General features: G+C 39.4%; 1 protein-coding gene across 2 annotated transcripts in view; it reads left to right on the top strand.

Annotated features, from left to right (window-relative positions):
- Positions 1–22,230, top strand: part of clmpb (CXADR like membrane protein b) — an 84,648-nt gene extending 62,418 nt beyond the window's left edge. For both annotated transcript variants that reach the window (XM_004543957.5, XM_004543958.5), the window contains exons 3-7: positions 733–937; positions 3,840–4,007; positions 13,324–13,446; positions 13,950–14,091; positions 16,317–22,230. In XM_004543957.5, coding sequence (XP_004544014.1) covers positions 733–937; positions 3,840–4,007; positions 13,324–13,446; positions 13,950–14,091; positions 16,317–16,653 — 975 coding nt within the window. In that variant the 3' untranslated portion in view covers positions 16,654–22,230. The remainder of the gene's footprint in view (positions 1–732; positions 938–3,839; positions 4,008–13,323; positions 13,447–13,949; positions 14,092–16,316) is intronic.
- Positions 22,231–22,896: the final 666 nt, after the last annotated feature.

Raw genomic sequence — 22,896 nt, 5'->3', positions numbered from 1 at the left:
CATCACTTTTAGTGCCACTGTGTGCACTTTAATCTTTTATCTTAGGGCCAGAATAATAAAATAGAATTGTTTGGGAGGGTGTTGTGGTGGTTTTTTCTTTTTCATTTGACAGCTTTATTTGTGGAAACACCATAAAGAGATAACAACACTCACAGATAATCAGCTAAATGAACACTGGCAGGATACTGGCATTCCAGCAAATGCATTCATTTGTAAAATATTATTTCCCAAGTGTTAATTAAAAAGTGATTGTTAACAATGTTACCCATGAGTGCTGGTATTCTGTTTTTCTCAAGACTGTGCCTCCAGAGAGGAACTACGTGGAACTGTCTTAACTGAGCATACACAGCCATTAGAGCCATGTTATTTAAAATGTAAATGGCAGCCTACTAGTGAAATATATCAAGGGTAATACTGTTGGGACATAGGAATTAAGCGAACCAAATGTGCTGTTAAGAGATGAAAATCTTATTTGGGGAATTACTTGCATAAATCAGTTAAGAAATGACATCACCAGCTGCTAAAATGTTAGTACCAGGTCCAGGAAGAAATGGGAGAATTCCTTCAAAAGAAAGATAGAATCAAGATAAGTAGAACCGGAGCAATTATGAATCAGTCAATCCCTCGCTGTAATACATCAGGAGTTTTTTCACTTGTGCAAGAATTTCATTTCAGACAACAGTCTCTGGTCTGAACTAAATCCTTGATTATCTTTTCTTTCTCCACATCTAGATTATTACCTTCTTTGGGGGAAACGTGTACATCAGCGACCCCATGGATACTGAGCCCAACCATCTGTCCTTTGCTGGGGAGTACCTGGGTGGAGACGCCTCCCTACTCATCAGTGACCTGCTGCTGAGCGACACGGGGGAGTACTACTGTAAAGTCAAGAGTGGGGGAAAGTACCACTGGAGCCAAGTCAACCTCATTGTATTGGGTAAGTGTGGATACATCAATGCACGTGCGCATACCATTGGGTTATGAAGAAATTCATTTGTACATGGAAAATCCTCATACACAAACACACATACACACACTTCTTACACACACAGACCTAATCACTGGATCATTAGCCTGGCACATTTCCTCTGTCATGCTGACTGATCTAATGATTCAATTTGATTCAGACAGTGTGATTTGATTTTGTTCGTGCTGTTTGGGTCCATTTGGATTGGTTTGTTGATGAGGTGAGACCAGAAACATGCAAGTAGGTTTGGCAGGGCACAGAAATGATTGAGTTAGAGACTGCATTACATGGGCAAATTTCAAGCTAGATTCTAATGTACTCGTGTCCTCTATGACATATACAGTACAAGACAACAGACCAGTTTGATGTTCATCATGTTAAAAAGTTAACTTACATCAGTTTAAGTACAGATAAGCTACTTAGAAATATTAATTGCCCAAGTGACTCTTAGATCTTATAAATACAGAAAATCCCATTTTGGTACGGGAAGCGTGTTGTTCTAATTTGCACATTATGCAGATGGCTATAAATGACTCAACAATACAACTACCTCAGTGGTAATGCGCTTCTCTGTCTGCATATCAGAAATAGCTGAACAACTATGAAGGACAGACAGCTGCAATAGCTGGCCACAAAGTCCGGCGGGAGGAGTGAGATCGTTCTCAATGTCAAAAAAGCATGCGATTTATTAAAACATCATGGGAGATTAGTTCAACCCGTGGTTATTGGTTTTCTAATGGAACAGTCTGTTAATCCTTTCGCTCTCACTCCCCTCTCTCTTCCATAAAGACATTTCAGTGAGTTAGTGCCTCGAATTTTACAAATTGCCCTCAGCTTCCCAGTGACACTTTCGATTTTGAGAGAGGCGAACATTTGCATTTTTTTCTCGCGCTCCCTACGCTAAGATAATGGCTTGGCAGCTGAGCTGGTAGCTGGCTTGGCATGAGACGGCGTGTGTGTGTGCCATAGTTTGTGCGCTTCTCCAGTGGTCGGGTATGTTTCTGTGCAAGCTTGCACAATCACGCCTGAATGAGCGTGTGGATTTGCATGTGAAGATTTTAAATGTGTATATGTTGCGTTTATTAGTATTGGGGTTATGAGCTGAGGTTACGCCGTCCAACTGCTCCTTCTGCAGTTTGGCTTAACCGACCCCGACAGAGCTCAGAGACGCACAGACGAATGCATCAATGCTCCCTGATCAGCTTCTCTCATTATATTCTTTACAAAGTCTGTGAGCAGAATACTGCCTGCAGGGTGTCGAGAAAAGAAAGACAAACAAAAGGAGAAATGCACATAAGCTATCTGATTTTTTTTTTTTCTCTCCACTGGCTACTGTTAATTCACTGCATGTTAGCATTTCGCAGTTACTACTGCTGCAACTTCACTGACAAGCATCCTAAGCCAAACACAAAAGTCAGCATTGGAAATATGTCAGCGTGACAAAAATAAAAAATAGATATTTAAATTTAGCTCACCACTGATTTAAAAATATGTCACTCGGGAGGGGGAAACAGTATGCTATTTTCATGCTTTTAAAGTGTAGCAGTGCCTTTCAGCATGTATCCAACAGAGCAGGGCTCAGCAGATTCTAGCTATACTGTATTAAGCCTTTAGCTAATAGACTATGACCAAAACCTTTGACATGAGAACATATTACCATAAGTATTCACAGCCAGCCTTGGGGTTGAATTGATCCATTCTCTACGGGAGGATGTTGCTTTTTTCTTCAATTTGTGTTACCAGAAATGACTGTGATGGCAAGGTAACTGAACATCCCTCAAACAGTTGCACCAATAAAAAATACTGATAGAACACATCAAATAAAGTTTACAATCTACGTCAAATATTTCAGCTTTATGCAGCCTAACAAGCTATGTTATTATCTACATTTTATTTCTTGCTTTTCATTTGAATGTAGTGCTTTAGTCTGGGGCGATAAACACAGGTGGTGGACAGTTTCACATTATAAAATAACTCCCGCTTCAGTAGATGTTATGTTCAAAGAAGTCTATTTCAAACATAACTCAATATTCAGCATTCAAAATAAAAAATGTCATCCCTTCCCTTTCAAAATAAAGATTCATTTTATGAAATGCAAAGTTCCTATAATTGGCATAGGAAATGTTGTGGCAAGCCCACATGATACACGTAGGCCACGATTTTCTGCAGAGTAGTAATGGAAACCATATTTTAATGCATGCGTCACTGGCAAATTGATGACTACATTATATGCACATATTAAAAATTAATCATTTCGGTGAACGCATTTATTTTTGCTTAATTATTGTATTAATATATATGCTGCTTAACGAATTCACTAGACCACCATGCAGTGTAAGGTTTATGTCACAACTGCCCTAAATTAGCAGCAATGTAATTGTAAAATAATTATTGATGTTCCTGTAATGGTTGTATGCATGTGAAAGCTGTTTAATTGACATTTTTATTGCTAAATATATTTTATGTTGTTATCCATGATTTTTAAGATTCACTGTTTTACTTATGAAAAAGCAGAATAAAATAAAGCACATTATTTCCTTTGGTTGAGATGCTAATTTACAGTCTTTTACTTACATTCGTGAACAGAAACATTAATTGTAGTGATTGATTTATTTCTGAACTTCTTGGAGAAGTCCAGTGTGCTGGCTGAGATTTGGATTTAAAAACATGAATTCAGTTTGTTATATGCGTCTTAGCTTTAAACAAGTTTTTGAAAGATGACAGGTTTAGTGTGTTCTTGTTTTTATGGCATGTGGTTTAGTAAATTTGTTAAACACTGTGAGTCTTTTATACACTTTATGTTTAACTGTGATAAGAAGTTTTGTTGCAAATATTGATTCAAGCATTTTTTGATTCTTTTGTTTTCTTGCAGTCAAGCCTTCCAAGCCGAGATGCCGGATGGATGGCAAGCTCCAAGAGGGCAGTGATGTCAAGCTGAGCTGCAAATCCAGCGATGGTTCAGACCCCATTAGCTACAAGTGGGAGCGAGTGCTGGACAAAGGCAAGAGCCTGGGAAAACTGCCAAACCTGGCGCTGATAGGTAAGAAAAATAATCGGCACTACGCTTACATGCTGATTCACTATTCGACCCCTCTGCAGAGGAATGCCACGAAGATTCATTTTCATATTAGTGATTTTCATAGGCTGCTTGTCGAAGGCAAGTTTTGCTGAGCGCGTCATCTTCCCTTCACCTCTTCCCATTTTCACATTCATACATTTGCAAACACTGACACCTAAATTTGCCAGTGCCAGCTATATTGTCTACTGCTGCTCCTTGAGCTGCTTCACTGGAATAATTAACACTTGCAGCACTTTGCTCAAGGGCACTTTGATGGGCTCAGGCTGTCCCAGTTAATCCGCTGATTCTTCATGCCTCTATTATCTTTAGTTCGCCTCTCTCTCCAAATTTGAACAGTAAACCCAGGACCACATAATGTGTACTAGTTTTTTATTTTTTTTCCAGAAAATCAAACAGAACACAGCCTTGTGATTTCTAGTTGTATTCTATTGGGATGACTTATATAAACACAAGAGCTGATGCTGTGATCTGATGAATATTTCTGTGACATTGAAATGTCAGCCTGGCTCAAGTGAATACCTACATGCACGAAGTCAGTGTGACTGTTTGTGTGTAAAGTGGAGAAAATCAAATGTAATAGGCAGAACTGGATTGGCAGCTCAGACTATATTCTGTACCAAAGAGGCACTGGCTCCGCAGTAGCCTTGAGGCATACTTCACTCACATGGTGTGGATTCTGGCATTCCTCTTGAATCATAACCAGGCATATCTGCCTCTAAATAAGAACAGGGATGGGTTGTAACAGAAAAGCTAATAGCAGGGCACCTCCCCCCTATTGTGCATTCTCTAAACCAGGAGAAACAACGTCAGGGTGCCAATCTCTGTTTTCTCTCCTCTGTTACCATCAATATTGGTCTTTTGGTTAATTTTTAATGGCTTGCAATGTGACACAGGCATCCAAAAAGTTTGTGATTCAGTTGGAGTAAGTAAATTTTAGTAGTGTAGGTAAAATCTGTGCAGCTCACTGATGTTGTGGAGCCAACAAGAGGTCAACATTCAGCAACAGTCTTCATGCCTTTAAGCATAAGCCATCAAGAACATTTAATCTAATCGCATTCAGCTTCAGACTCACACCCCTATACTGCCCACACAGATCTATGCCTCTGATAACGTTTCCCAGAAACTCTCTTTGTGCTCTGCTAAATGAGTGTTGGGACTGAAATATGAGACTCTAGGGGCTTTCAAGGCTTGCCTTGATTTACCAAGGTGACAAGTGTGGAGAGAAGTGTTTATCATGATTCTACTTCAACATTTTCAAGTCTGAAGGAATGAACTTTGTTTGTGGAAATTAGAAATTGGTCTACATGGTCTTCACAGTTATGCCGTTGTTACCTAAATGTGTTGCTAGTTTTACTTCTTCGCCTGAATTCTTTGATCATATGTGACTGTAACTCCCTTTTTGCATCATGAAACCAAGATAAATTCCTTACATGTGTCTTCAGCATTACTGGGTTTCTGCAGCTCCTGGTTTTCGTGTTTAATATATTCCAACACACAAGCAATTAAACACTATGAACTGGTTCCACAATATTTTGGTCACTTTATGATGGGTAAGTTGTACAAAGGCAGTCACCGATCAGCACCAGAACATTTTGACAATAAACTGTATTTGAATAAAACTGTTTCCTGTAGTTTAAATTATGGCTCTGTACCTCAGTAGACTTAAAGATTTCCTCATAGGGTTAATAACATGTCTACTAACTATTTCATGTCCAAATTACTGCTGAGGGTTACTCCAAAAACTTCCTTTAGTGGCTCTTCATCAGAATGTTTTTTTATTTGTTTACATGAAAATCAGCCACTGTGTATTTTTAACACCTATGTGATGCCATGATCCTGCTTAACATCCTGCCTAAGTCTCGGAAAAGGTTAAGTATGGAACATAATATAAATGGAAAATCTTATATTGCACTCCAAACACAGTCAATGTTAAATGACAGGAAAAATCAGTGCTCTGTTGCAGTATGCAGAGTACTGATGTATCATAGTACAAAAAAACACATTGCTGATGGTATACTTGCACATAAACCACTACATTGGACACTGATGTGTCACTCCATACCGTGCCACCCACTCAAAATGTATGTTGTCCACCTAAGTGGACATGTAAAAAACTCTTTGAAAAGTGCATGTTTAAAAAAAATGAAGTTCAAAAATCTTTTTTTCATGCCTAAAGATGAATAAAAATACTTAAGAAAAAAATCCAGATTGAGGTTGTCATAATTCATGCTTAAAAGGGTTAATGCAGTTGACACAAATTATGCAGGTTAAGGCATAAAAAGGTAATTGAGGTTACCAGGCTGAAAATCTGTATTTTATCTATGTGCACACAGTCCAGTAAAGACTCTCTTAGATGTGTTTTTTCAGGCTTGCTACTTCTTCTTTTGTCCTTCACCTCCAGAGATGGTCGTGTGGGAAATTCCCACCCAGTAGATCAGCAGTTTCAGAAATACTCAGATCAAACCATTTTGCACCCGTAGCCATGCCAAGTTCAAAGTCACTTCAATCACCTTTCCTTCGCACCATTCTGATGCTAAGTTTGACCTTCGGAGGGACTAAATCTAATTTGCTCCTGACCCCAAAGGCCCCAACATGAACCTTGGAGCGCATACTTTTATACTTCAGTTAATCATTGTCGTGTCCAAATCACCCAAATAGATTTTGAAGTATTAGAAGATGCTTTAGAGTATTTTTTCAGAAATTAGAAGTACAGTAATTACAGGGTACAGTGTGGAAGACTTTTTTTTTTTTTTAAAGCCCACAGCTCCATGGTGCCAAAGGTCAAAAACCCTACTGGGAACTTTTTATGGAAAAGAGGAAAAGTCATATTTATTATTATTCACATATTACACAGACTGTGTGTGCTGACTGAACAGGGTCAGACCAAGGAGTGCAGTTCCTGGCCTATTTTCAAGTATCATTAAAGTTACAGTGTGTAAAATCTCACCATTAGATGTCAGTAGATTGCAGATTGCAGTCAATAGAGTCACTTTTCTTATCCTTCCTAATTCAAGTGCATAAACCATTGTTCAATAAATCCTTGTTTAATCTCTTTATTTGCTTTTTGGGGAAGTAAAAAAATCTCTTCAATCATATTTGCTTTGGTGAACAGAAAACAACCTTTGTAGACTGTTGTAGCTGTGTATATACCAGCTGCTGTCAGGCTTTAAATGTATGCATTAGTCCACTGCACAGTCCACTGTGTTGTAAGCCATTGCTTTACTGCATAAGTTCCCATCTACTGTTAGAAAATGAAGATAAGCAAGCATATAATATGAAAAGGCATACTGTAAGTTGACGTTCTATCTTTTGTGATTCATCAGTTTGTATGCATCTTTTCACAGGAGTGACCTAACCTACACTTTATTTACTTATACAATAAATTGTTTAGTGTAATGTAGTGCAAAATACATAGCGTGATTTCTTTTCATTTAATAAGATAAAACTCATATCAAGAGTTTCCATATTGGCTGTTCTAGAATTTTGCATTCTTAAATCAGACTATCTGGTCTTTAAGTGATTTAGGGCTCAAACTGCTCTACTTTTATTAAGGCTGTTGTGTTTTTAGCATGTTTTAATGCTTTTATCTTGTTCTATTTAATCTCAACAAGCCTCTAAAAACAATCAGTGATCACTGTCGGTCTCTCTCGGTTTTTATTACTGCTATTCATTTTAAAGCTCAGTTTTTAAACCTTACGATGTAACTACAGCCCAGGCAGTGCAGCAGTATATTAACAACTAACCTTGTATTGTGGATGGATTATCTCAGTTGTTCTCCCGACTGAAGTTTGGTCCGTTTACAGCATCCTGCAATGCAACTGCATTTGTCCCTAACCATCGGGAACCCTCACGTTAACTTTTATCGAGTGGAAAAAAGTTTGCATTTATCCTTCTGTGTCGCTAGCAGTGTTGGGTAAGTTACTTTAAATTAGTAACTTAGTTACATTACTAGTTACTTCTATCAAAAGTAACTCAGTTACTTCAAGTTACTCATTACTTTCAGAGTAACTAGTTTACTAGGGAAAGTAACTTTGGTTTTACTCAGAATTCTCTTGTTAATGTGTTGCTTCCGTAACTGGATACCCAGCAAGATTGCGAGTCTTCTAGCTTGCTTACTTGCCACAAGTGCACTGTGCCACCTACCAATAGAAAGGAAAAAATAGTGTGCACATTTCCACGAGAGAAATCCCACGCCTGATTCTATTCTAGCCTGCTTTTTACATCCAACACAAAAACTGCAGTCGTGGTGCTTTCGATTGTACTCAGAACTCGGAAATTCTGCCTTCTGAATAGGAAGATGTAGGTAACACCAGACTGCAGATGAGCTGCATACAGAGCTGGACTGGGACAAAAAAATCGTCCCGGGCATTTTGACTAGAGACCGGCCCACCATTATAGGAAAAACCATAAAGCCTTTGAATGAAAATAAACACTGTTGTGACAGTGATGTACACTGTCTTGATGGTATATATATGTATATATATTGTTTGTTGTAAGACTCAGATAATTATTTTTTTAAAAGTGAGACATTTTAAATGAGAATAAGAAAGTATTTCTTTGTGCCCCCCTCTCCCTTTTAATGCCCTACATGGCCCCCTGGCAACACTTTGCTAGACCCGCCCCTGCACAGTTACCAGCTGTCAGCTAAGTAAAAAAAGGAACCTGGTGTTATTTATCTTTCAGAAACAGTTCATAGCTTCTCTTCAACTCATTCATGTCACCTAAAAGGTAAACCTGTTTCTCCATCACAGCTCTGATGATTCAGTAAGGACATCTCCTGGTTTCATCTTCATGTTTCCCTCTCACCAGATAACCAAACCGATATCATGACCAGCAGGTTTACAGCTGTGGCTCCAGCCAACATCAGCTGATACTAGAAATTAATATTAAATAAACTCTAACAACAGCTGATCAAGCTTAAAAGTGCTGCTGTTGTTTAGCGCGACATCCGCTGGTTTCCTCTTTCTGGCGCAAAGTGGGCGATAAATAAACAAGAGAGAAAAGCCGATCAGCTGATCATTGATCAGTTTCATGATTGAAGTAGAAACAGGAGAGGGAGGGTGAGAGGATGAGAGAAGAAGAGGAAACTTTGCAACAAAGACACAGAATAACTCCAGCTTTGTGTCTTTTTCATTGTAGCTGAAGTCCGGGACAAACTGTTTCTTTTCACCCCAACACGAAACTCGTAATATTTTCTCTGAATACGAGACGATTCCGTTTTTTACGGGATGGTTGGCAACTCTAATAATTAACCTTACGAACAATATAAAGTTCAACATCAGTAACATAGCACCCACCCAGCTGTATAGAAACTCCGTCATGCTAGCTAGCACGCAGTACGAAAAAGTCAGTATAACGAAAATAAACTCCACCTAAACTTGGTTTATATCTGACCCAGATGGACTGCAGGTCATAACTTCTTACCTGAAGTTCAGTTCACCTGACACTCTTGGACCAGCGGCCGCTTCGGGTCTCTCCTCTTGCCTCCCTTTTCCTTCATCCACCTGCTGGCTTCCACCACTTGCTAATGTTATTGAATCTGTGGAAGCTCCGCGATAGCCACCACACGAAGTAACGAATAACGAGCCTATCTAACGAGTAACGCGTTCCTGGTTTTGGCATAATAACTAGTTACCGTGCTCGTTACCACAATAATAACGTAGTTACTGTAACGCGTTACTTAATAACGCGTTAGTCCCAACACTGGTTGCTAGCCACCACATAGCACATCATTATATACCAGCTAGCCAAACTTCAGTAACTCTAAAAAAAGTCAATGCTGTTTACTGTCTTCATTTATGTCTGAAGTGATAGCAAAGCTCAACGTCTTAATTGGTTTCAGAAATCCCTCAGTCAGAACAACATATATTATATTTAGATGGAAGCTAGCGAGCTAATTCCGTGCTAACTTCTAACTCTGTTAAATTTAATAAATTCTGTTTTCGTGGATGCTGCATGGATGTTACACATGGTAGAGCAGCCACACTGATTATTTTATTACAGATGAAAGAGTTTGGACAGTTTTTCAACTCTCAGTGATGCCGCAGTGATCGTTTGACTTAGGGACCTGCAGCGACGTTTGGGCCCAGACACAGCTAATCATGTCAGACTTAAAGACTGGATAAGAACAGCTCATCTGTGCAAGCAAAACCGTCATGTTCAGAGCATTTTCAGGTGAAGATCTTACCTTACGCCATCATTGGAGAGTATTTGACAGTTTTTGTTCCAGACTGCGATACGACTATAACATCTAAATGGAAGCAAGTCGAGGAATCTACAAACCCATCAGGGTATGTGACAGCTTTTGTTTATACTGCATTTCAACAATTTTCAGAATTTGATGTAGAAAAGTTGACAAATTGAGAATCGTTTTAAATAACAGTGAGTAATTTGCTATTTCTTTGACAGGTGTTGTTCAACACACCCATTTATGACACAGCTGTAAAGATCTACTGCCATCTTCCCGGCTACAGGGCTCAGGTAAGACCCAGATCCATGCAAACCAAAACTGACAGAAAATATCAGGAAATTTCTGAGGAACTGAGAGTTGTGGTGATTAAATGTCTCCTTTTACTTTTAGATTGCAATGATGATGGAGTTTCTCAGACTTTAGCAGGAAAAATTTTTATTCTACCGAACACCTAAACTCCTCAGCGCATTGGAGGATTACATTCAAATCCTGAAAGAGAAGCAGCAGGAACCACAAAGCACCAAACTTCCCACCGCCCAGGAGGTGGTGATAGAGGTCGTTCCCCACATCCTGCAGGTTGTTTGGGAGCTTCCTCCTCGTCCCGTCTTGAACATGGCCTCCCAGAGTTTAAGCATACTCTCCACGAGTGTCACCAAGGCCACTTTGGATCGTGTCCCCAAAAATCTCACAGTGATGGAAGGCCATGCCATCTTCACCCACTCCATCTGACACGATACGGTCCAAAGTATCCTGACGAAGATCAGACAGAAATATCCTCAAGAAATTCTATGTAACTTTGCACCAGTGTTGTTCAGGATGGTTGCTGATGTAGCAAAGATCCACATATCCAAAATCTTCAAGCCCCCTTCAAGTTTTCCTGATGGTTCTTCTAAATGAAGAACTTCCATTTGAAAGACTGACAATGTCCAATAGTGTTCCCCGTGAAGGACCTCCATTTGAAAATCTGCCAGTGCCTAAATTTACACAAGTCAAAGAACCTCCTACAGAAATTCTTACAAAGTCTGAAGTTCTTCCCCGTGAAGGACCTCCATTTGAAAAGCTGCAAATATCTGATGTTCTTCCCAGTGAAGGAGTTCCCTTTGAAAATCTATAATTATCTGATGTTCTTTCAAATGAAGAACGTCCTTCTGACAGTCTCAATGACCAACATTCCACCAGCTGAAGAATCTCTTTCAGAAAGTGTCCCAGTGCCTGATGTTCCCTGTGAAAACGCAGCTTTTTCTATGGTTTGGGCCTTTTGTCCACACGTAAACATATACATATACACACATTTACATATACATACGCAGTTACTGTCGCTCCATTTAGAAAGACAGAGGCATCACAGTGAAGTTCGGACATCGGACATTTGAATACATTTTTTTAAATTAAATTTGTATATGCTGTATGCATTTTGTTCTTTCCTAGTTGTGAGTCTACACCAACCAAAATGCTGTCTTTAGTTATTAACATTTGAAATTTTGAAGGCACTTGAAAAGTAACACAAAATTATCTGACTTTCCAGCAAAACACAAACTTTTAGGAAGTACTTCAGGTTTTGTCAGTGTACAAAACCCTGTTTAGTCTTTCCCTCCCAGGCTTCTGGACTTCTGATTGGCCAACATTTCGTTTTTAGCGTTTACATGTGGATGGAGCTTTTTTTTTCTTTTTTTTTTTTTTCTTAAACGAAAACGGAAAGTTTCCATTTTCAAAAATACCCGTGTACGTGTGGTTGTAGCCTTAGTAGTTTATTTTATTGCTACCTGTAATTTATTTCAGTTTACTTTCCTGTGTTTAATTGTTTACTAAGTGTTTGAGGTGTGAAATAAACTGCAGTGGAGTTTGAAAACAAAATATGGGTGTGTGTTGATGTACTTTGTGCCGGGTGGGGGGGCGAAATTTTCTTGTAAAACAAAGGGGGGCTTCGGAAAAAACGTTTGAGAACCACTGACTTACAGTATGATTTCTGGCCCTTTTACAGCCAAAATTACCAAGTAAGTCCAGGCGGTCTGTACGATACTTGTTCAATATATTAAGTAAGCTTTATTCCATTTTTTTAGGCACTAGTTTGCATAGATTTTGTGTTCTGGGAACTAATGAGGTTGTACAGTATACTCAAAATGAATAAGTTGCCCTAACTTAGTCATCTTAAGTAAGCTGTACACAATTTTGTTTTTTGAGGCAGCGAGTCTGCATAGTTTTGTTTTTTAGATCCGGGAACTAATTAGATCTTTGATGAAAAACATGTTTAATGGGCTGAAATACACCGAATCATTCACCTGACAGCCAAAGTGCAGAACTGAAATTCACACAGAAGAACTTGGAAACTAGCTGAACGGCCATAAGCAAAACATGTCTAATGGCAAAAGAAAATTTTGAGCTAGAAAACATCTGAAGAAATATTGAAAACTCATATTCCTTAAATCACTGGAAGAGCTGGATTCTGTATTATATGTTTATATGTCTAAACTCAAGAATCTCAAATTTAAAAAATTTAAATTAAATTAAAAAAAAAAAAGAATATTTTCAGAGTGTGTGTGTGTGTGTGTGTGTGTGTGTGTGTGTGTGTGTGTGTGTGTGCGTATCAGCGAGTGAGTGACATGCAGAGAACGATCTGAACTGGCATCAAGTGAACAGGAAAATTAGTTTTAAAACTTTAAATGTTTTGGGGGTTTTATTTTATTTGATTGGTTAATGTGTTTTAGTGGGGAGATAAACTATACAGACTAAACACAGAGACATTAACTTGCATCCATAATTGCACGTGTCCAACTAAAAACCTTCAAAATTAATTACATCCACCAAACAACACCTGTTCAACCTAATTAGATTTCACTGGACAGTAATACACAGCCATTATTTATTGGTCTGGGATGGCTGTCATTGGTGGGGATGACTAAATATCCCATGGGACTTTGGGGCTACATCGGTCTGTCAAACACGCTCCCATGATGGGCTTCTCTCTAAGATAAACACTCCAATGTCTGTCTGTCTCTCTACCTCTAAGTTCTTCCTTCCGTCATTATAGACATTTCAGTTGTCTCTCCTTTATAATTGATATTGCATTGTTTTTCTTGTTCTCCCCAGATCTGAAGAACCCAGAGATTGTGACCCTGAGGAATCTCACCATGGACAGCACAGGTGTCTACAGGTGCACTGCAAGCAATGACGTGGGAGAGGAAAACTGCACCATCGAGGTCACAATAAAACGTGAGTTTGGGGAGAAAAGGGCGATGGAGTTGACCTAACAGCATTCACCTCGCACCAAACTGCCACTCTGATTGATGGTTATTGTTTCAAACAGCAGCTAGAAATACATTTATTCCCCTCCCTGCCTTTCCATCTAGCTCCTTTCACCCTCTTTATTCTCCTTCAGTGCTTCAACTGGACTAAACCAAAATTGCTGGCTATGGTCACCACCCCTGCCCCATGTCACGTTTCACTCTAAAACTAGTACATTGCATCAAAGGCCCAGCACGATTATGGTCATGTGTAGACACAAGGCAAATCAAGTGGTTCAGCATAAACAGTTTTCAATTCTTAACTAGAACTCAGGTGCTGTAGCAAAAAGATAGGGAGTGTTTTTCCAGCAAATGGGCATGAAGGATAAGTATTTGTGAATTTAAGAGTTCATGGGAAAACTATGAATAATATGAGACCAGAGACCGTAAGTGACTCAATCTTTCATCAACTACCTCCTTTCTTGTTCACAGACGTGAGGGATGTGGGGATGGTTGCGGGCGCAGTGGTGGGTATATCCCTCGGTGTCCTCATTGTGATATTAATCATCTGGCTCGTCTTCCGGAAGAAAGAGAAGAAGAAGTACGAGGAAGAGGAGACCCCAAATGAGATCAGGTTTATTAATCATCATTTGTCCAGTGATTGTTTCATTTTTTCACCATTTTGCAGGTTTTATGTGTGTTAGCGTGTCAGTCTTTGTTACTTGTGGGGCTCTGTGGGGCTGTTGCGTTCTGCTTAGCTGCAGTTTAAATTTTTTGTTGAACTCAAACATTTGTTTCCTGGCTGTAATCACTTGTAATCAATGGTGATGACTTTTTTGAGTATTTCTGCATTTTACCCTTAATCTAGTTGCTGCGTTGCACAAATCAGCTGACGACCAGCACATTGATTTTGCAGATACTTGTATTCTGCATACTCTGTATGCAATATATTCTAACCCCTTCAATTTGTACTAGAATGTAAGGGGCATTCCTTTTGTATCATTTTCTGTCTGTATCATTTTCAGAAACTTTCGCAAGGCTAAAAGTATTTGCTTTTAGCGCTGCTGTCCAAAGTGAGAAAGATGCAAACTTCTCTGATTTGCTGCAAGCTTGTGTAAATTTCCTTGGTTGCCGCAATTATGCACACTGCAACGGTTATGACACCGGCAGAGCACTTTTGTTCACTACATCAGTGATGTAGTAGTTCACCTGGCTCATAGTCCTTCACAGTTCACAAGTTACTGAAAAGTGTGAAGTACAGAAAGAAGGTGAGAAGTTTTCTTGTTTAAAATCCACTGAGAATGAAAAACGTGTACGTGACCTTGAGCACAGTTTGGGTGAAGAGCTGTTAAGTGACCACTGTGTGAAAGTTTCACTAAAATCTCACCAGTAGCCCAGTAAAGACTACCTGTTACAATTTTTATGAAAAACATAAATATTCTATTAATAATTTATGCATGTTTAAGTGTCCATGTGACAGGTTTTTTTTGCAGACAAAAATGAAAACATAAAATAATGAAATATTTAAAAAATCGCCCTCAAGTAAAAATTGTTATATGACAACATGCTTCTGAAATAAGATAAGTGTAAGACAGTTTAGCTGCAGCGCTGTGTAACACGTGGTTGGTTGGATGAACTGATGTTGATTGGTGCATGTTAACCTGCTGTGTGTGAGCACTGATTCCACTGGAATGGTTTTAAACTACAGCTAAGCAAGTCACATTCTAATTGAAACAGCCACAGCCCCTTTATGCCTGCATGTGCTCGATGTCATCCCGTCGTGCTGCCTGTGCTTTTTTTGTGTTTATGTGTGTCTAAAAGGGGAAACAACTACAAGGTAGTTTTCATCGATTATCTTTTAGGAGCTTTCTTTTCAAACCACCCTTGTATTTCAGTGTGTGCCTGTGTGCTCATGGAGCTGAGATCTCACAATAGTTTTTATTTATCCCTTTAAGACCTGAATGCACAGGTGGACTCTGTGGACCTTGTAAGAGCAACGTTTTTGTGACAGAGTGGACTTGGTGTAGGTGCATATTTACCGATGTAACAATGAATAATGCAGCATAGCTTAGGAGTAAATAAAGTAGGTGTAATGAAGTGCTTTCTGTTTTCATAACATTCTACGTCTGAGCTTTTCCACTGTTGTTGCTGTACCAGACCACCAGAGCGATGCAGATCTCATGGGTACGGCTTTTGAACCACCCAACACTGTTTAAAAACTGTTCACTTTATGCAAGGGCTATGGGACCCTCTGTGGTGTGCCTGGTGAGACGTTGCAGTGTTGCCAGTAGTGCACAGCTGAGAAGTTTCTATTTCTAACTTTCTGAACAGATCCTCACTAATTCAAGTACCATCCAAACACCAATGACAGCAAAAATGTCTTCAGAGTTGCTGTTTAATGGTAGGGTCAGGGACAAACTCTTTCAGGTTACTTTTACCCAGCAGTTTATTGGAATATTTCTTGGAATATTTTAACCCTGTTATTAAAAGCTGAGGCAAAAGTAGAATTATAAAGTTTTCACTGTGTTCACAGCAAAAACTTTTTATCCCCCCCTTGTAACAATTGTATCTGGGGAACAAGTGATTTCAGCAGATTTCATTATTTCATGCAAATGTGTTTCACAAAAGTTAGACGCTGCAGGAATCTCATGAATTACATGAGCCCCCCTACATAATACTACTCCCATGTGTCCTAGACCTTAGAATAATATATTGAAATGGCACTTCCGTGTACTCTTTTGCAGTTTATTGTATGTTTGTACGGTTCTAATTTCAAGTACAGGTACAGTTAATTCAGCTAAATTAAAAATGATATGGACTTTTGTCACGATTGTGTTTTCTGTGTGTTTTTAACCACAGGGAGGATGCCGAGGCTCCCAAGGCCAAGCTAGTAAAGCCCAACTCCTTGTCCTCATCCCGCTCCGGCAGTTCACGCTCCGGTGCCTCCTCCACCCAGTCCATGGTGCACAACACTGCCCAGCGTGGTCACCGCCCTCGCCCACCTGCTGTAGCAGCTCTCAAGGAAAATGGACACCCTCCTGGCTTCCCCCAGTCCCCTCCATCCTACACTACAGTGGTGCCCCCTAAAACCACTGAGCCCCCTGCCACTCCCAAATTCAACTCCAGGAACATGTCCGCGCCTACACCCCCAACCCTCATGGTGCCCGCCCAGACCAAGGCCTTTCAGACTGTGTAGGACTGAAAGCCAGCCCCTTCTTACAGCCATGCGAGACTCCCATCCCTTTCCAAGCCCACCAGCCCCGTCCCAAAGACTAAGACTCTTCCATAAACAAAGAAATGCGACTAGTTAAAAGGATGTAATTAAAAGAATCAATACTATAAGTCGAAAAGTACTTTTAATGAATGCATATTTAAAAAGGGAAAAATAAGACATGCTTGCCCCCTATTGAATTACATAAAACAACAAAACAAAAGAAAAAGCAGTGACCTAAGTTTGTCTCATGGCTAAAGGCAGAACTTATTTTCTTGAGTTCCTTCACTTGACTTCGGAAGGCACAGGGAAGCACCATGAGCAGTGAGGTGGAAGAAGCCCCTAGTAAAGCTTTTATTTATTCATGAAATCCAAGGGTTAGGCATACAGTAGGGGGAAAAAGGGAAATAGTCTGGATAATAGCGTAAATCTAAAGTCTGAACCAATGGAGTCTCATTGCTTTTGAGCATCAGTTGTAAGATATGAGTGCAAGCAGGATGGAGAAAAATAAGGACGAAAGCAGAAAAACGTATGACAGCAACTTTTTTTTCTCTCTCCCTCTCGGAGGACGGGGTTGGTGGTGATTCTCAGATTCATGTCACCCTGCAGCCCTGACTTGCTGCTTCCAGCACCTGCTCCGAAACCACAAAAGCCCCCCTTTGCTTCCCATGGGCTGGGCCAATCGTGCCCATCCGTGTAGACAGGCACGGCGCGTGGCATGTGCATCATCTGCCTCGGTGCTCTTGGTCTTTTCGTGCTCTCATGAGGAACCCATGAGAAACCATGACAGTTGTGAGACTGATTCAGTTGCCTCACAAACAGCTCATCTGCTTTACCAATCAGCAGGGGATACTTCAGGTACAAGGATGTAGCACTGATGTTAAGTCAAATCAGTCTTACCCCCAGTCGTTAGCCTCCCCTCTTCCCCCTCGCGGATCCTGTGTGCATCTATGGACATCTTTTTCTGGTACCAAATATCCTCCCTGAATAATTAAATAGTATTTATTAGGCTTGTAGTGATACTTTAAATATAGGGATAAGCATTCTATTAGAACCAGCTGGACTTGTTTTTCTTTTCTGTGTATCTTCTCTATGAACAGGTTGTAAAGAGTGACAGACAGCCATGTGTCCATTCATTCATATTAAGAAGTGCCACCAATCCCTAGGATGGGTTATTATTATTACAATTATTATTGTTATTATGGCTTTTTTAACTCTTTTGTTTACCTACTACATTTCTGAACTGAAACCAAAATTTTTCACCATGAATGTGTGCTGTACAAAGATGGTGGATCCCATTGTTTTCAGCCTCCTGTAAACATACCGAATCAATGCTCAAGCCAAGGCACAAAGAATTGACCACGAGGTTCAATTTGAATGAAGGGAGCAAGGAGTATGATTCTAGAGATTTCTATTGTACAGCGTGTGTGTGGTATCATTGTCAGTACTCTCATTGGATCCATTAAAGTGGTGTGGCACTTGATTGCTGTCTTGCTCAGTCACCAGGTCCTGCTTGGTCATTGGTTAAACTGTGCTTATCAGCCAGTCCCGCTTTTGTCATGTCCTCAGACATACCCAGTGCAATTTGATTGAAAGTAGCTGAAAAAAGGGCAAGTAGCCTATCTAGTGTGCCTTCGCAATCCCTCTTTCCTTTGATGTTTTTTTTTTCTTTGTCCTTATCTTCAGCACACCAGTGGTTAAGTCTCACATCCAGCTTTGAAGGTCAACAGCAGCAAATACTGAGAGATACACCTAAACAAACTTGCCCCTAGTAATAAGCGAGGCAGCCTAGGGACCGCCAAGCAGAGTGAATTATCCCTGGTGAGCAAAGCAATCCCATGCCACGGGACTATGTACTGTACATTCTGTAATCAGTCTTGTTTTATATTGTACATACAGATAGATATACGCACATGATGTCATTTAATTTAAAACACAAGGGTATGTAAGGGGAGATCCCCCCCCCCCCTTACAAAAGAGTCAAAAGGGAAACCCAAAGTGAATTTAGACCGTGTGTTTTTATACACATGCTGTGTGAACATGTGAAGCCCCTGTGTCACCAGATTTACATCAAAACAAATTCGGTGCAACACAAGGTATAAACAATTAAAATCAATTTGTTTTGTCTAAGACAAGATCCCATCATACATACTGGACAGATTCCCATAAGAGGTATAGATTTTATTAATTAGTGTGACAGTAATTGTTTTCTTTCTGTTTTAGTGACCCTTTGACCTTCCTCATTTTATCCTACCATTGGGATAAAATTGCCCTTTTACCCAATATCAACACATTTGATATGTAAAAAAGTTCCCAAATTCATTCCAACAACTGACAAAAAAAAGAATTATTAATTTAGGATTAGTTGGGTTTAAAATCATGCTAAACTGGAACTAAAACCACTGCCAGCACTATCTTAACATGGTCAACAAAGGAAAACAAACTAACCCTAACTAAAAATCTATAAGAAGCTGCCTTCAGATAGGAATTTCAAGGTGAATGTATGAAATAGATATTTACTGATATTTAACGTAATATGTAAAGATATGTAATAGTTTTAAAGCAATCAGGTGGAGTTTTCATTTATGTTAGAAATATTAATTATGTTAACCAATTAGTGGCCATCCAGTATGTTGACCTATGCTTACTTTATTTAAGTCAGCATGGCCTTCTGGAGAGTTATGTTGCACATACCTGTTCTAAATGAACAAACAGGTGGGGACAACAGAGAGCATTACATGATGAAGGTGCTCAACCAGTAACCGTGGCAATCCCATCTTACCTAGCATATACTCTGAGATAGCATTTTAACTATCTAGCTATCATTGTGTATCCTTGACCAGGTCTCCACAGCGATAATTTGCTAGTTATGATGAAAATCTTCATCAGAGCAGAATTTATACTACTCTGAACTCTAGCTCGCCAAAAGAAAAATTCACTATTCTGCATTTTCAGTCCTTATGTTTTTAAATTGCTGAGCTCAGCTATGAAAGTGGAAGACCACTAAATGAGCAAAATTTATAGTATAATCAAACCATGCACAGTCTGTATAGTTAATTGATGATGAATGTTTGGCAAATAAATTAATTATCTTGGTTTGGACATATAAAAAAAATTTTTTTTTTGTTAGTTTTATGACCCCATTGCCTCTCAGGACAAACGGTAACTGAAGATCCCTTTACTGGTTTAAAGTAAGTTGCTCTTTCCTCCATCAATACTTATATACCTGTAACTTCTAAATCTGAATTCCACATTATAGTGAAATGTTTCTTGTGCAATGAAGTTTTTTAACCTAAAATGTTCAGAAAACCAGCATCTGTCTGAAAAGCACACTTGGTTTGATTTCACACACGGGATTTCACACATGACTAAGTGTGAGGTAAATTTAGAAAAACACGAAACAAAACAATGCCTTTTATATTTAACTACAGACAGCAATTCATATTTGAGCAGGGAAGCTACTGTGTATGTGTGCGTCTGAGTGTGCGAGGGTGCATGCGTGCATGCATGCATGTGAATGTGCGTGAGTGTGTGGGTGTATGCATGTAAATTCGGTACAAGCCCTCGGGCCACACCCACACATTCCCATGTTAGCCATTCACTGAATGAGAAGGATCCAGCCAGGCAAAGCAACTTCTATCCAAATTGATATGACTGCAGACTGGCAGTGTTTATTTTAGTTTTCACTGACTTGTATGCCTATTGAACTTGGCTTCGCAGGCGGTAGTCTTGTTTTTGCTCGTGGGGGTGGCGTCCTGAGATAAAGCACGTCCATAATTCATAACTATCATGAGCTCTGGAGGCCACTTGTGCGCTCCCTCCTTGGTCTTGCTGTCTTTTAACACAGAATGCACTTGGCCCTGGGTGTACTGATGGCATCTCAAGGTGCATGCGTACGCACATTTAACACAAACAGGTAAAAGTTGTATATACACACACATACAGACATGTATACGCTGTATTCAGGTGCACACAAAAACACAGGTGTGTGCCTCATGTACATTCACAGTTGGCACGCACATCGTCACAAACACGTACACGGTGTACGCAAACAAAAGCCAAACCACATTTCTTGTTTTTTCTGCTCCTTCAGAATCAATTTGATGGATCGAATGTCTGAAGGTATTACAGCTGACTGATGGAACCAGGATACTAAATACAGCACAGAAAGGGACACACAACAGTGCATCCACCCAGAGGACATCTGCTGTCTTACACACACACACATGCACATATACAAAAGCAGCTAGTGTAACAAAACACACACACTTGCACTTAGAAAGACAGACACTGCTATGCATCTTAACAATCTGGATGGCATATGCCTAAAGACTTTTTTTTAGGAATCTGCAAGTGTAGTCCTGGGAATTAGGAGTGGTGTAACAGGATTGATACTGAGCCAGGAATGTAGGCTCTTGTCATTGAAATTCCCTCCACCACTGATGAAAGTAGCAGTGGAGGATGGGATGCGAGTCTTCCAGCTGTTAAATTCCTCCAAGCTTTTTGATTTGCTTTCCAGCATCTGCAAGTCTCAGGTGGCAGATTCCCCAGTTTATGAGCCCTCGCGTTGCATCTCTCCTCTCATGTGTGCAGCTTAGTGGCCCGGCAAACTTGTGCTCTTTCCAACAAATGAATTTTAAGGCGCTTCAATGTCAGTTCAGCAGAGAGGAGGAGGAAAGTCTTAAAACAAGTCAGTGTCAGCAGCGCATCCACTATCATCCCTTAGTACAGTATCCATCAGTACTATATACTGTCTTATTATCATCACTCAAAGGTGCAGTAAAATCAGTAATGGTTATCTTGCATTATATGATAGGAGTATGACTCTCATGTAGCCACATTGTTTTATGTTTGAATTAAATGTCAGTTGTGTTCTGATTAAAGTTGTTGAGCAGGGCAAAGTGATGCTCGGACTTTGTGGTTTGGCCTTGTATGTCAGCATAAGGGAATGTGATGTATTAATACTTTTTTCCAAAAGGAGACTGATGGGGCTTAATTCAACTTCAAGAGGGAAAGAAAGCAAAGATACCTGCATGTTATATAGGAAATGAGCAGATGATTGGGAATGCTTTGCTTTGATGTAACATAACTGTAATCGGTTTAAAAAAAATACAAATCAAAACTTGTAAATATATCCACATAAAAATTTTATGAAGCTTTATTTTGTTATCTTCCTTAGTTTGTTTTTTTATTTGATTTATTTTTTTTTTTTTTTCCAAAATCCTTGTATATCACACTATTTTGTGCGCCAAGCTCATCATCGGCCTGTGTGGGATCTGAGTGGTTGGCTGTTTCTCTTGGCTCCATTGTTTCAGTGTCAAGGGGAGACACGCTCATCACGGCGTTACTAAAGGGAAATGTAAGACACCTTTGTTTTCTTTACTCGCATTTGTTTTTCTAATGTGGCGTCTTCTTGGTTTTGTAAAACAGTATACGATTTTTTGGTTTCTTCGTTCGATGAAAACAATCCATGTAAATATCACGAGTCAAAAAAATGTATATTTTTACGATCTCTGAGTTATTACTCTTTCATTTGCAAATAAAATATTCAATGACAACTTATATTGTCGTCTGGCATCTTGATTTGGATCGTAAATTATTTTTTAAATTTGTTTGTTTTTTGCGTACAAAATTACAATTTTCAAACTGCATTTTGTTTTTCCCCAGGTTATCTTTGTCTAATATTCAAATTTGCTAATGATCTGAAAAATATAAGTGTGGGGAAAAAAAGAAAGGAAAAAGGCAAATACTTTCACAGCCCTTTCACTGCTCTTTAGACGATTTTTTTCACTCCCTGTTCTCATATTTTGCACATTTTGTTTTTTCAGACATGTCAAGAATTAATGTGGAATATAAACTTGCTTGATGTTCTTTACTGAGTAAGGTACTGTAAATATGTATTCACACAATCGTCATTTCGTATGATTTGGCTGATGGGACTGGAATTTGACAGCTGACAGCAACATTTCATTCATGACCTACTTGCAGGAAATAATAAAACGCTGAAGGGGAAAACAAAAGCAAACATGAATGTTAACAGTGCATGGTTTTTGAAAAAAAAAAAAAAGGTAAATGTTGAAGAGTGTGAACCATTTTGTAAAGCTTCATATAGTGTAGCTTTGTAAAATAGTTATTGTGTTAAAACTTTACTCTTAGGTCCTGTGTACTGTACAGCAGTGGTCCCCAATCCCTGAGTCGTTTGGTACCGGGCCACGAGAGTTGAGGCTC

The sequence above is a fragment of the Maylandia zebra genome, linkage group LG14 (genome assembly GCF_041146795.1).
Source record: "Maylandia zebra isolate NMK-2024a linkage group LG14, Mzebra_GT3a, whole genome shotgun sequence".
In the NCBI taxonomy this organism is placed as follows: domain Eukaryota; kingdom Metazoa; phylum Chordata; class Actinopteri; order Cichliformes; family Cichlidae; genus Maylandia; species Maylandia zebra.
This window is presented reverse-complemented; position numbering and strand designations above follow the sequence as displayed.